Genomic DNA, 15898 nt, shown 5'->3' with positions numbered 1-15898 from the left:
GTCAGGGTGAAAATGGAACCCAAAAAATACCTGAATGGTAAAAAGAGACCCCAAAACCACCTGAGGGGTGAAAAGAAAACCCAAAACCACCTGAGGGGTGAAAAGAAAACCCAAAACCACCTGAGGGGGGGAAATAGACCACAAAAAATACCTGAATGGTAAAAATAGACCCCAAAACCACCTGAGGGGGGGAAAAGAGAACCAAGAAAACATCTGAGGGGAGAAAAGAGAACCCAAAACCATGTCAGGGTGAAAAGAGAACCCAAAAAATACCTGAATGGTAAAAAGAGACCCCAAAACCACCTGAGGGGTGAAAAGAGAACCCAAAAAATACCTGAATGGTAAAAATAGACCCCAAAATCATCTGAGAGGTGAAAAGAGAACCCAAAACCACCTGAGGGGGGAAAAAGAGAACCCAAAACCACCTGAGGGGGGAAAAAGAGAACCCAAAACCACCTGAGGGCTGAAAAGAGAATGTCTAAACCACCTTAGGGGTAAGAAGAGAACCCCAAAACCACCTGAGGGGTTAAAAGAGAACCCAGAAAACACCTGAAGGGTGAAAAGAACCCCAAAACCACCCAGAGCTGCCTGGGTGAAATCACATTTCATGTCCCATTCCCACATTTCAGAGCCTCCTGCACAGCCCCACTCCCTGTGCAGCAATGAAATGTGCTGACCTGCCCACCACAGAAATTTGGAAATGGAGGTTGTTGATTTGAGTGCACATTTTAATCCCTACCTAAAAGCCAGGGTGTGTTTCTGTGCTGTCACAATTTTTCTTTTTTTTGTTTATTTTTTTGCACTTTTTCTTCAGTGCAGCTCAGCAATCCCAGCAGCACCATCTGCTGACTCCTGCTCACAATTCCCACCCTGAATCACCTCAGGAGCCAAAACTGCCTCCAAAAGCTGATTTAAACCATTGCCAAGGGTGCAAAAATAACTCCCAGCTGCCTCGTTCCCTCCCCAGTGCTGAGCCCATTAAATGCAGAAAAAGGAAACTCAGAGCTCACAGCTCTCACCACCAAACTCAGCTCAAAGTGAATTTAACAACCCCCAAAAACCATCAGTGGGGCATGAAATGCAGGGTGAGCTTCAAAACTCACAGCAGGGAGGGGGAAAAAAAAAAAAACATAAAGTTTTATTTGGATTTCATCAACGGTGAAGGAAAATATCAGCACTGATAAAGATCTGGTTCCTTTGATGGCCCTGCCTGCTTCACCCATTCCTTGGGTTCTTTTGTTGTCCAGCTGCATTTTTGTTTGGGAAACTGCAACACCCAGCTCAGTTAAAGCTCAGTCCACACTGAAGGGGATGACAGATCCTTGAGGAGCATTTAAATAAAATGTCAGGGAGGTACAAGTCACTCTTATTGCACAACCACCAGAAAAAAATCCCAAAAAATGCAATTTTCCATCTCCAGAAATTAGCTACAGTCATGATTTAGGTTCATTTTGCAATGAAAGATTTGTTAACTCAAGAGAAAAACATATAATTTTAAAATATCATTTCAAATTATTCTTGATCACTTTAAATCTACAGTGGGTGTGCTTTAAAATGAAATTCTAAGTGACAGAATTTAGTTATTCATGTAGAATAACTGAGATATTCTCCCTTGGGTGATGGACTAAACTCAGGTCATTGTTTCATTCTCTTCTGCATTGAAAAAATGAAACACAACAGAAAAATCCAGTGTTGAATGTTGAGATGTTGTAGGAAATTGTGAGCAGAAAAATCCAAAAAGGCATTGCGGGAAAACAAGTTTTAATCTAGGAAAATCCCCTAGATTCTCTACTGGAGTTCAAAAAAAAAGAAAGAAAAAGGGGTGGAGGAGAGGGAGAGCAGGAAGGTGATTTATCTGGGAATGGGAAGAGAGGCAGAAAACACAACCTGAGCTCTCTGAATTCCCAAATTTCCTCTGCAATATTTGAGGATACTCTGGAAGCAGCAGCAGGGCATTGGACAATGAGCACAAACCTGGTGTTTAATTCCCAGTTAATTATCTTTTCAAACAAAGCTTGCAGCTGCTCCAGGCAGGTTTAGGCAGGAAAGACAAAAGGTTGGTTTTATTTCCTGCCCAGGTCAGAACACAGGAGGGCAGCACAGCCCTTGCCAGGAACAAGGTCAGGATTTCCCAGGATTTCCTCTCTGAAAGGTTTTTATCTGTAAAAAAACTCACACGTAACAATGAGGGCTCTTCCAGGCAAAAATAAATTTAAAAAAAAATAAATTAAAAATGGAAAACAGGCAAATCCAGGCCACATTTCCTTCTCCAAATAAAACCCAAGAGCACAAAGCTCTGCTTTAAATCCTGCTGCTGGAAATGAAGGGATCCCAAGGATTCCCCTTGGATCAGGAAGAGGAAATAACAAAACCAAAGCAGATATTCCCAGGCTGGCCACACACAGATGGAGCAGGAATTATTCCTGATGGAAATTTCCCCTCCTGCCAGCATTCAGCTGGCTCTGCACCCTCCCTAATTACACAGAACACACTAATTACTTATCAGCCACACAACAAAAAGCATTTTGTGCTCCCTCCCTACTTAACTCATCCACAGCAGGCTTGGAAATGAGATATTTTGGATAAATATTTCACTCTAGCAATGCCAGGGGTTTTTCATATCCCATCTCCCTTTTAATTCCTCAATATTTAATTTTACAACCACAACAACAAACAGCTGGCAGGGAAATGAGGGTGAGGAGTGGAAAGGAGTTAGAAATGGGTAAATAAATGGGAGAATTGGGTCTTACTGGAAGGATGGGGGTCTGGAATCTCCAATGCCTCCTGTTCTCTCCAGGGGGGGAGGGAGCTCAGGGTGGCTCTCAGTGCACTGGGAACCCGTGTCAGAGTGGGAGCTTTCAGCCAGGACCAGCTGCCAACAGAAAAAAAAACCAAAATTACACAACAAAAACAAAATCCCCACCACCCTGGATGGAGGTGTTCAACCAAAATCCCCAGATCTGAGGAGGGGGAGCACAGGGATCCCTGCCAAAAATCACAGAAAATCAGATTAAATTCAGGTTCTACTGAAAACATCAGACTGCATGTGCAGAGAATGGCTGCAAGCAGCAGAATTCTGCTCCTCCTGCAAAATCAGATTTTGGGGACCCTGCAGCTCCTCCTGGAAACTCAGGATTTTGGGGATCCTGCAGCTCCTCCTGCAAAATCAGATTTTGGGGACCCTGCAGCTCCTCCTGGAAAATCAGGATTTTGGGGATCCTGCAGCTCCTCCTGGAAAATCAGGATTTTGGGGATCCTGCAGCTCCTCCTGGAAAATCAGGATTTTGAGGATCCTGCAGCTCCTCCTAAAAAATCAGATTTTGGGGATCCTGCAGCTCCTCCTGCAAAATCAGGATTTTGGGGACCCTGCAGCTCCTCCTGGAAAATCAGGATTTTGGGGATCCTGCAGCTCCTCCTGCAAAATCAGATTTTGGGGATCCTGCAGCTCCTCCTGCAAAATCAGAATTTTGGGGATCCTGCAGCATTCCCAGAATTGTCAGAATCCCCCAGTTTAAGGTTGTGCTCCCAGCCTGGCTTTGCCAGCACAAAAATGAAAAGCAAAAGCTTAATTTTATTATTTTATCATGAAATCAACATTTTAACCTCAATTTTCTAGCAGAGCAGTGCCAATTTTGCACCAGGGAGAGGAAAATAATCAAAGATATTTAAACTCCACCTAAAGCCCAGGGGGGAGAACCCTGCTCTGGGTAAAGCAGCACTGCAGAAAAACAAATATTCATTGATCCAAAACTCCCTTGCATTTATCTCTGCAAACAGAACAAGGTGATCCTCAATTAGAAATTCCACTTTTAATTTAACTTCACCTGTTAGATTAAGTGTTTGGTTTTTTTTTTATTAAAAAGCTTGACAGTGGAGAAAAGTAAAATAAAATAAATAGACCACTTAACCCAGACTTGTGATTTACAAACAGGAAGGCAAATGCCCAATTTTGTGTAAAATGAAATGAGAATTTTGTGAGCTGAAGGACTTAATTAATATTTTCAATGACTCTACAGAGATTATTCTGCCATGAAGATTACAAAATGCAAAAAAATGAATTTAAACAACCCACTGAGCACACACAGAAATCAGATTTGACCTGGAGGTGACCAGGTGATTTTATCACCTGGATGAGGCTCTTTAATTAATTAAAGAAATCCTTAATTAATGATACAGATTAATAACTTTCACTAAGAGGCAACAAGTTCTCAGCTTCTCTGTATTTTTAGCTGTGGAAGAAGCAGAGCAGGAGAGATTCCAGCTCTTGCCTGGTTCATTTGTGAAGGATTAATTAGAATAAAATGATCAGAGGGATGATTTTTAAAAGGAGGGAATTGGAATTCAGGATGCAGGGAATGAATCCTTGGAGCAAAAATTATAAATATGAGGAGGAAAACACACAAAAGGAACTGCCTGGAGAGGAACCAGCTCCACATGGAATCAGCATTTTTAAATTATCAGCAAAAGGAGCAAAATAATGAAGGGGAAAATAACACCAGCTTTGCTAATAATTAATTAATAAGTAATTAAAGGGTTTTTTTCCAGGTGGGGAAGTTAAAGGGAGGTGTTGAGGAAGTGTCTTGGTGCTCTGGAGATTCAAGGATGTCTCTGAGCCTGAAGGTTTCCTGAGGAATCTCTGGGTGATTTCACTGGGAAAAATTAAATCAAGGAGGAAAAAATAAAGAAAAAAAAAAAAAAAAACAAAGCAAAAAACTTGAAAGGCTAAGCTCTAGTTAGAAAAAACAAAAGAAAACAAAAAAAAAACTCACAAAAAAAAACCAACAAAAAAAAACAGCATTAAAAAAAAAACAAAACAAAACCAAAAGACTCACAAATAAAAAAACAAAATAAAACCCAAAAAAACAAAACCAGAACCCAATGATATAAAAAACAACAAAACACAAGAAGCCAACCAAACAAAAAACCCACAAAAAACAAAAATAACCCCAAACAAAAAAAGGAAAAACAAAACAAAAAACAAACCCACAAACAAAAAAACCCCAAACATATCAACAACAAAACCCAAAACCAAAACAAAATCCATCAGGAAAAAGGAGAGGGAAGTTAAGGATTGGGTAGTTAATGGATATTGGGTATTAATGTGTAATTAATTATTGGGTATTTAATGGATATTGGGTATTAATGTGTAATAATTGGGTATTTAATGAATATTGGGTATTAATGTGTAATTATTAGGTATTTAATGGATATTGAGTATTAATGTGTAATTAATTATCGGGTATTTAATGGATATTGGGTATTTAATGAATATTGGGTATTAATGTGCAATTATTGGGTATTTCATGGCTATTGGGTATTAATACATTATTAATTATTGGGTATTAATGTGTAATTAATTATTGGGTATTTAATGAACATTGGGTATTAATATGTAATTGATTATTGGGTATTAATACGTGATTAATTATTGGGTATTCGATGAATATTGGGTATTAACATGCAATTAATTATTGGGTACTAATGTATAATTAATGATTGGGTATTTAATGGACATTGGGTATTAATATGTAATTAATTCTTGGGTATTCGATGAACATTGGGTATTAATATGTAATTAATTCTTGGGTATTTAATGGACATTGGGTATTAATGTGTAATTAATTATTGGATATTTAATGGACATTGGGTATTAATATGCAATTAATGATGGGGTATTTAATGGCCATTTAGCAGCTCAGCAGCCTGGAGCAAACACAGGGCAGGAGCTGCACAGCAGGAGGAGGAAAAGGGAATTTTGGGATGGATTTTCCCTGCTGACAATTCCCACAGCCAAACCCCATCTCCATTTCCAGCCCTGCTTTTCTTCCTCTCGTTTCTCACACATGAATTCCCTTTTTGTCCATCCCTGCCACAGCCCCAGGCTCCAGCCCCTCTCTAATCCTTGGGCTGGAGACAAAACCAGCACCAGCAGCAGCCAGAGCTCAGCAGCATCCTGAGAGCAGCAAAAAAAAAAACATTAAAAACCCAATTCAGCAAAAAAAAATCTATTAAAAACCCAATTCAGCAAAAAAAAAACCAATTCAAACCCCTCAGTGGAGGGATCCCCCACCCACATCCTAAAAAAAACTGTGGACGTCACTCTGATTTTTAAAAGTTATTACTTAAGAACAGGATAATTAACATTTTTACCTTTAATTTTGAGATTCAAGATACTTGTAAAAATCAGTATCCAGTATCAAACAGAGATTTAGACACAAAATCCAACCTACCCAGGACACAACTCTTCCATTGAAACAAGGGAGCTTTGCATTGTCATCTGAGATCTCTTCCTTCACCACCCTGGAAAACAACAACAACAAAATCAGATCACAATCAAAATTCTCTCAAATTTTCCAGGAATTTTTTATTTTTTCCCCATTAAAATGTTGGTATCAGCAGGTGCTCTGTGTTTAAAGAAAATGTGAGTGTGAGAATAGAGGGAATAAATCCAAATAAAGGGTGGAACAGCAGCTTTCCACACAACCACCCCAGTGTGGGAGGCACAAAAGGAAATTCAAGAATTTTCCCATTCTGGAGTCTCCTCAGAGCCTTTAAAAATCTGATGGGGACTAAAATCCATGGGGACTAAACAACTTAGAGATTTTTCTTCAATATTCACAGATCATCCTCCTGTTTACTGCACAAAACATCCTTTAATTCACCCTTCAAATGCACACAGCAGGTGGAAGGGAGGTGAAAAATCCCAGGAAAGTCACATAATGAGAATTACCCCAAAATCTTTACCCCAAACACCCCCACACCCATGAATATCTGAAAAAAGAAAATAAAAATAAAGGGTGAGGAAGTGTGGGGAAGGGCTCCACGAGCTCACATCCTCTGCTTTATTTGCCTTCCAGGAGATTGAAGCACTAATTACTAAATGAAACAATCAGTGCTGGGAGCAGCCCCTCCTCCCTCTGGCTTCCTGGAATTGTGGCTGGATCCTCTGGTTTTTTGTGTTTTCCCCTTTTTGTGCCTTTCCCAAACCTGGCCCTGCTCACCCTCACACCTCACCTGTTTTTTGGACAGGTGACCCTCCAGCATCTTTAAGTTTTGTTTTTTTCCTGAGAGGATTTTAGCCAGAAAACCTAAAAATTGTTGAGGCTCAGCCTGTCCTCTTGCCAAGCTGCCTCAGAACATCCCTGAACTGGGATTTACCTGGTTCCAGGTGAACCCCAAAACCTGGAATGGTTCTGGTTCATTAGCACTGAGATAATTGGCTGATAAATCCTGATTGCATCATGGAGACTCCACTCCCCACAATTAGCTGGCTGATTTTTCATTCCACTCAGAAAAATGAGGTGAACAAGGAAATTCTCTTTTCCCTCCAGCACCATGTTGATGGGAAATGTAGGGTTGAGACAGATTTATTCCAGGTTAATGTGTGCCATGACACAAACAGAGCATCTGAATGTCCTTTAGCCCCAGATTAATCCCATTTTATCACTGGGATCATCATCAAGTCTCTCCTTAATTGTCCTTTAGCAGCAGATTAATTCCATTTTATCACTGGGATCATCATCAAGTCTCTCCTTAATTGTCCTTTAGCAGCAGATTAATCCAATTTTATCACTGGGATCATCATCAAGTCTCTCCTTAATTGTCCTTTACTGATGGGAAAAGGGGAAAAGCTTCATTCATGATGAACTTGGAGATCCTTAGGGAGAAGCCAAAGGAATGAAGCTCTTTGTGCTAAAATATCTTTGTTTATTCCTCAAAGGCAGGTAAGAGATGATTCAGATTTTAGTTTTCATTCATAGAATCAGGTTGGTTGGAAAATAAATCCTGGATTTTTTCCCTTCAGAGAGGGTTTAGGTTGTTCAGGGCAATGTTTGAGCATTTCCAAGGATGGATGTTCCACAACCTGTTTGGACAATTTGATTTTACTTTATGAAGCAGCACTTTTCCAAAAAAAAAAGCTGTTCCAATTAGCAAAATCATAAATAATCACATAATAGCAATTACTCAACTGGCATCGAAGGCTGCAGCTCTAAAAATAGTCTGGCTGAAGCTGATTAACACTTCAGTGTGAATTTTAATGAAGAATTCAAACTTCAGGGATTTTACAGCTGAGGCCACAGCACAGAGAGATCCTTCAGCCACCTTTCCCAATGCAGGGAAAGGGATGGAAATAAATGGAAATAAATCCACACTGGATTTACAGGGATACATTGGAATATATATATATATATATATATATATATTTTTTTTTTTTTTTTGAAATAAGGAAGAAGGGAGGAGAGAAATGCCTTTGATGAGAGAGAAGCAGAAGCTCAGATGTGTGTGCACCCTGCAGAGCTGCTGCAGGAATTGTGGGGCATCATTCCCTCTCCTCCAAACCCCACAGAGCAGAACCAATATTCTCATTTTTTTCAGGACTGTCAGTGCTTTGCCTTTCCACCACACAAACCTGTCACAAACGGGGATGAACAGAAAGGACACACCCAGATTTGTGTGAGTGACACAAGTGTGGAGAAAAACCCTCTTCAAAACCAAGAGAAGCAGCTTCAATGCACACCAGCTTTTTCTTGGCGTTTCTATAGAAATTTTGTAGCAATTTCTATAGCAAGAAGCTGCGTGGGGAAGTCACCTCTTCCCACCCAGGTGACAAAAAAAAAATTTAAAAAAATCACTTTTTCCTCCTTGCTGCTGCTCTGTCTCATGTTATTCTTCACCCTTTGGAAAATCTAAACCCCCACTCTCAGTGGTTCTGCCTGCAATTAACAGCTGATGTTAATTAATGAATATTAATAGAAACATCCATGTGTTTACACCCCAGTTATCCTGGGCCACATCTGATCTGCAGCATCACCCTGAGCACTTGTGCCCACAGGATTCCTCTTCCCTGCTTTTTCCACCCCACCTTTATTCCTGCAGGCACATCCAGCACTTTGCCATGCCAGGGATAATTCATCATCTTTCAGGAGATGATGGAGAGGTTTTGGTGCTGGCACCAGGTGCTGGAATGATGCAAGAATTATTGTGTTCCCCAGGAGAGAATCAGCCCAAATCTGCACTGATTTCAAACATCAAACTGATTCCAAACTTCGTTTTTTTTTTTTTTTCTGGTTGTTCAAGGGCAATTCCATTTGTTTAGGCTCTGCATGAGCTTGAGGAGGTCAGCTGAAACATTCCACTGCATGAAAAATATGGAATCTTCATGCTGAAGAATTCCTTGGAATACTTTACAGACATTTGGAGCAGTACAAAAGAATCTCCATGCTGAAAAATTCCCTGGAATATTTCACAGACATTTGAAGCAGCACAAAATCTCTTTACCTACAGAATCTCTGTGCTGAAAATTTCCTTGGAATGTTTCACAGACATTTGGAGCAGCACAAAAGAATCTCCATGCTGAAAAATTCCCTGGAATATTTCACAGACATTTGGAGCAGCAGAAAACCTCTTTACCTACAGAATCTCTGTGCTGAAAATTTCCTTGGAATGTTTCACAGAAAGTTCCTGGCTTGCTCAGGAGCTCTGCTTGGGAACAGGAATCCTAAAAGGATGATTTTTGGAGGGAGGGAAGCAGAGATTCCTCGTGTGAGTGTGCAAAGGGAATCTGGATGTGCAGCAATCCCATTTTTCCCTCTGCATCACACCCCAGGCACTCAGCAGAGCCACAGTCACTCCTTCCAAAAACCTCCAGGTGTTCTGAGCCAGCTGCTGCTTGGGCTGCCAGCCCCAAGCCACAAATTCTGCCCCATTCCCTCCAGAACAGCTTCTCATTCATTATTTTAAAATATTTATAACTGGCTGTCCAAGAGCAGGGGCATGCAGGGAATATGATTTGCTTCTCTGCTCCTTAATTAACAATATTTCAGTAGCTGTGCAGTGCCTGAGGTGTGAAAATCTCACCAAAATCCAGATATTTGTGGCATATAAATTGAGATTTCCAGAAATGAGTCTGGTTTGATTGTAGCACTGCTAGACACAACTGTGCATGGTGTTACATCCCACTCCATGCCCAGCTAACCCAGAAAATACATTCCTCTTAATTATGGCAGACAAGCCAAGGAAATGGGTGATTTTTAGAGTCCTAAGACCTTACAATTTCTTTTCCTCAATTATTTTCCTGAATTTCTTTTCCTCACCTTCTTTTCCTCCATTTCTTTTCCTCATTTTCTTTTCCTCATCTTCTTGTCCTTAATTTCTTTTCCTCAGTTCTTTTACTCAACTTCCTTTCCTCAATTTCTTTTCCTCAATCCTTTTCTTCACCTTTTTTTCCTCAACTTCCTTTCCTCAACTCCTTTTCCTCAATTCTTTTCCTCAACTTCTTTTCCTCAGTTTCCTCAGAATGGGTTTGGAACAGAACTGAGCAAATCAAGCAAAGCATTTTAGCCACACTGAGTCTCCTGGTTTTTTTTTTTTCTCTTAGCTCCCTCTTTCCTCTGCTCCCTGTAATATTTAGTAAATTATTGATGTGCCTCTATTTCAATCTCACAGGTGTTAATGAATTTATTCCTGCAGCTGGCCCAAGGGACAGACACATCTCTGCCAGAAAAACAAGAAGTCACAGTACAAAGGGACAGGTCCTGACCCAAACCCAGATTTCCAACGAGTTACAAAACAATAAATATTAACAAGCCCCTATAAAATTAAGCAGCTCTTGAAAACAGCTTAGGAAAAAACAAACCAAAAAACATTTTTTGTGGAATGGCCATTTCAAGCAGCTGGGATTGGGCTTTCCCCAGGGTGCAATTATCCTCCAAACCCAGGGCAGGAGACTCAGAAGAGCACAGGGGGATGATGATGGAATGAGCTCACCCTGAGAGCTGCTCCTGGCCCCAAAAACACACAAGGGCATCTCCCCAACCAGTCTGGGAGCTGGGAATTGAAAAGGAAAGTTCAGGATGGTTTTAGGGGCTCAGCAGCAGCTTCCAGACCCACTGGTACCCAGCAGGGGATGCTGCACAATTTCTGATTGTGTTGAAGCAAATATTCCCAATAAAATTCCCAATAAAATTCCCAAATAAATATTCCAAACAAAATCTCAATTTCTGTGCAAGAGAACTCAGATTTTGGCAGCAGAGCCTCCCTCAGCACAGACTTGACCAGGACATCCTTTCAGTTGTGTTTCCAGTCCTTTGGAAGTTATTTGGGAAGCACGAAGAGCTCCATGAATTCCCAAAATGTCAAGGGAAAAACTTGAATTCAGCCCCAGCCAGAAGAGTGTGGATACCTCAGCCTGAGCCTGGAATTCATCTGCTCAACATCCAAACATTTCAGGGTGCTACACCCAGCTGTTCAATTCCTTATTCCAGCTGTTCAATTCATTATTCCAGCTGTTCAATTCCTTATTCCAGCTGTTCTTTATTCCAGCTGTTCAATTCCTTATTCCTTATTCCAACTGTTCAATTCATTTTTCCAAATGTTGAATTCTTTATTCCAACTGTTCAATTCCTTATTCCAGCTGTTCAATTCTTTATTCCAACATTTCACGTCTTTATTCCAGCTGTTCAATTCTTTATTCCAGCTGTTAATTCCTTATTCCAGCTGTCCAGCTCCTTATTCCAGCTGTTCAGCTCCTTATTCCAGCTGTTCAGCCCCTTTTCAATAAAGGTATCACACAGCCAGACAAACCAAGAAATGTTAAACACACTTGAGATGGGGCAAGATAAGATCAGCTCTTACTCCTGTCAAAAACTCTTTTTGTGCTCTCTTAAAAAAATCTTATTAGAATAATAAAGCTGGGTCAAAAACCAGCCACAAATTTAATCAATATCTCACAGAAATATTATTTACAGCCAGGTTAAAGTAATTGCTAACAAAGAGATGAACTACACCAGGAATAACCACATTATCCAGATACCTGGGAGAGAAAAGCTGTTTAATAAATTTATTTAGTAAGTATTTATCCAACACTTCTTCCAGATAATCTCTGTCATTCTGCCTCTGGGTTATTTGTCTAGACAGATTTTAATGAAGTGGGATAATTCTGGGCACTGATGTGGTGAGGATGATTTAGTTTAGTTTAACAAGGTTTCTGTCAGAGCAGGTGAGTGGGGCAGGGGATGTGACAGCACAAACACCTCTGGTACCTTCCAGGCACACCCAGAATTACACAGAACACCCTAAAAGATCCTTCATTTTGTGAGACCCCAAACCAGCAAAATTCACCTCAACACACTCATTAAATCAGAGCTGGTGCTTCATTAATTACTCTAAAAAATGGCATTCCACTGGCAGTTTTTTTGCTAAAATCAAGGAGTGAAAAGATGGGAAAAGCAGAGGTTGGATATCAAAGCTTTCCATGGATTAAAACAATGGAGATGGAAATCTTTTCTCTTGGTGCTGGATGAGCTGAAGGCTAAAGGAGCTCCAACCAATCCTTCCCTAAAAAACAGAAATTCTCCACATCCCTTTGTTCAGAGCCTTGCTCAGCTCTTTGTACAAACTTAGGAAGTGCAACCCAGAATTCCCAGAATTTCCAGTGAGCCTCAAAGGCAGCCCAGGAGAGTGAACACAGAACTCATTTCATTGAGCCATGAACAGGAGATATCTCCTGGAGGGAGGATGGGCTGTGGGAAGATAAAGATGATTGCCCAGCTGGTTTAAAGATGGCCCATTAGCAGAGAATGTGTGCCAGGAGATAAAGATCACTGCCACACCCAGTTTGTAACAATGGCCCATTAACAGGAGATATCTCCCACAGGGATAAGAATCTCTGCCACACCCAGTTTGTAACAATGGCCCATTAACAGGTGATACCTCCTGGGTGAAGGGTGGGTCATGGGGAAGATAAAGATGATTGCCCAGCTGGTTTAAAGGTGGCCCATGAGCAGATAATGTGTGCCAGGAGATCAGGGTCACTGCCACACCTGGCTGCAGCAGATGGGGACAGAATCCACATTTCTGGCCACATCAACCCAGCACACCCTTGGAAGTTGGGTTTTTTCCACAAGGAAACCCAGCTCCAGGCACAGCCAGGGCCCTGCTGCATTCCCTGGGACAGCAGAAGTGCAGGACACTCCTCACATCATGAAAAACTGGGTTCACACCTCCTGCCTTCTGAGCAGGTAATAAATTCCACCCACACTGCAACTGAAAAGTACAACTGGACCTACAAGTTTGTTTAGGCATTAAAAGAGATTCCCAGCTCGTCACAAAATCCCAAGTCAGGTACAAATTAGGGAACAGGGAGGTTTTGGATCCATGTCCCTTTGGGACTGTGGTGTCTCTTTAAAGGTTTGCACAGAGTGAAAAATCTCTGTTTCCACCATGGGAAAGGTTTTCCAGCAGAGAAATCAAACAATAATTAAATGGTAATAAATGCAATCCCCCAGCCCCACATTCATGTTTAGGCAGGGATTTGCTATTCCAAGCTAAACTGCAACACATTTTCAAACAATATCTATTATTTCACTTAGAAAAATTGCAGTTCCAGCACAGACTGCAGGGCTGGTGGATTCAGAGTCCATATAAACATGGACAAGCCAACCCCCTAATTCCAGGAGTGGCCCCTTCAGTGTAAAATAGTAAGAAAAAGGCAGAGATATTATTTCATTTATTTCTGTGCTCTTGAGAACATGAGCACAAAGAAAACTGCAGTGCTCAGGGATTCACTTGGCCACCTGACACAAATCTTTGTTGTTTTTTTTTTAATTTGTCCAAATTATTCCTGTTCAGTGCATCCTGACAAGATCTAGAATTCTGTATTCCAGGTGGATCACAAGCTTTTCCCACCAACTCTTTATCCCTCATCCAAGACAGCCCTTAAAGTCATTTAAAGGAAATAAAAATTATATAGATCTAAACCATCAAATCATTCAGCTAAGACTTTTAAAAACTGCCATAAATGCACTAAGAAATGGTTCTCCTCCAAATATTCCTCATGAAAACATTATCCAGGAGCTGGAAAAATACACAGGGAGCTTCTTCTGGGAGGGGCCCCATGGAAATCTTCACCTGCCCAGCTCTGCCTGTTTGCTTTCCCACCTCCCACTCTTCTCAAAAAGTCATTTCAGCCACCTGAGAGAAACTGCTCGGATAAAAGGGGCTGGGATTTTGTGCATCACAGGGAGAGAAATGAACCTTTTCCATATGCAAAGGGAGAGGAAAATGCAAAATTTCACTCCAGCCCAACTGCATTTGACTTCTAAATGAGTATTTCCTGGAATCCCAGAAGGGTTTGGGTTGGGAAGAATTTGAAAACTCACCCAGTTCCATGGGCTGGGAAATTCCACTGTCCCAGGGTGCCTTGGACACTCCCAGGGATCCAGGAGCAGCCTCAGCTTCTCTGGGAATTCCATCCTAGAATCTCCCCACCCTCCCAGGGAAAAAAAAACCCATCTAAAAATCCCCAAAAAATCAATTTAACCCTCCCCTCTGTCACTCTGAAGCCATTTCCTCACACCCTGTCACTACCTGCTCTCACAAATTTTTGTAAATCTGTTATTTGGAACTTTAAAATACATAATCCAACAGAACTTAAATTTTCTGGTTCATTAATGTGAAAGAAAGTGGGGAAACACAGTGACCATTTCTTATTTTTAATGCACATATTCACCCCAAGAAGGCTGGGGAAGAAATTGTGAATTTTCCTTATTAGTGGAGTTTTTAGAGCTGCAATTCAGGGCTATAGTTCTGTGTCCTAGGTTGTATTTCTGTATTTCAGGCTGGATTTCTGGATATCTGTTTTATTTCTGGACATCTGCTGCATTTCTGGATATTTGCTGCATTTCTTTGTATATTTCTGTGTCATACTCAGCCTGGGACACACGGCAGGGCTGCAAAACATTTCTCCCAAATCCTATCAGAGAAGTAAAATCCATTTGTCACATCAAGTTCAAAACAATGAGAAGATCCCAAACTCATTGTGCTGACAAGCAGCAAAATCTGAAAAGCAACAATTCAGACTCAGAGCAGTTTTTTTTTTAGGAATCACAGGGTTTTTTTGGAATCAGAGCAATTTTTTAGGAATCAGAGCAGTTTTTTCAGGAATGACAGCAGTTTTTTAAGGAATCACAGCAGTTTTTTAAGGAATCAGAGCAGTTTTTTCAGGAATGACAGCAGTTTTTTAAGGAATGACAGCAGTTTTTTAAGGAGTCACAGCAGTTTTTCAGGACTCAGGCTCTGAACTGACTCAAGCTGAGCCAACACTGGAACAGATAAACCCCAAAGTTTGATTTTCTTGCTGCTTTTTTCTCCCAAACACAATGCAGAGCATCTCAACTCAGCCAATCCACCCCTTAATCCCCCCAAAGCTTCCCAAATCCTGCTTTTTGCAGGGGGGACACCAATAGCACCTCTCAAGAGTAGAACTCCACTTTATCACCTCCTAATTCTGAATTTATTGACACATTCATCCTGCTCCTTGGCACAGGCAGATAAGGAGAGCTCCAATCCCAGTGGTTTTGTAATCTGGCCATTCTTTATTCCAGCTCTGCTCCTGTCTTTGCTCATTTTCTGGCACAGGCTGGGCAGCTTTACCAGCAGTGGTTTTCCAAGGGCTGATTTCTTAATTACTGATCCCTGGAGGCTGAAGAGAGCAACAGAAGCTATTAAAGGGAGACAGCAGGGATGAGAAGGAGGGCAGGGAGGGAATTTCAACAGAACAACTGTGAAAATGAAACTAAAGACATCCTGAGTGCCTCATCCTCAGGCAAAGGTCTCTCTGTTTAGAGCCAGCATTCAAAAAGGCACCAAAAATCCCTTTAAAAAGTCAATCTGGTGGGGAAATCACAAATCAAGCAACTCTGTCTCACAGATCTTGAAGAGTTTAAGCCAACTTCAGTATCTCTGAATTTTCTATGTAATTTTCTAGGCATCACCTCCTGACCATGTCCTGAGCCACTGTTTTCCCAAATAAATCAGTCCCGAAGAAAATTCAGGTTTAATAAAAGTTCAAATTTTGTATCCTGCTTCACAGAACACCCTGTGTGATGGCATCTGACAT

General features: G+C 41.0%; 1 protein-coding gene across 2 annotated transcripts in view; it reads right to left on the bottom strand.

Annotated features, from left to right (window-relative positions):
* Nucleotides 1-15898, bottom strand: part of DVL1 (dishevelled segment polarity protein 1) — a 56741-nt gene that overhangs the window by 26498 nt on the left and 14345 nt on the right. For both annotated transcript variants that reach the window (XM_079326270.1, XM_079326271.1), the window contains exons 2-3: nt 6231-6300; nt 2751-2872 (exon numbers count right to left, since the gene is read on the bottom strand). In XM_079326270.1, coding sequence (XP_079182396.1) covers nt 2751-2872; nt 6231-6300 — 192 coding nt within the window. The remainder of the gene's footprint in view (nt 1-2750; nt 2873-6230; nt 6301-15898) is intronic.

This window comes from Erithacus rubecula, assembly GCF_903797595.1.
Source record: "Erithacus rubecula genome assembly, chromosome: 24".
Classification (NCBI taxonomy): domain Eukaryota; kingdom Metazoa; phylum Chordata; class Aves; order Passeriformes; family Muscicapidae; genus Erithacus; species Erithacus rubecula.
Note: the sequence above shows the minus strand (reverse complement) of the source record. Positions and strands in the feature narration are given on the sequence as shown.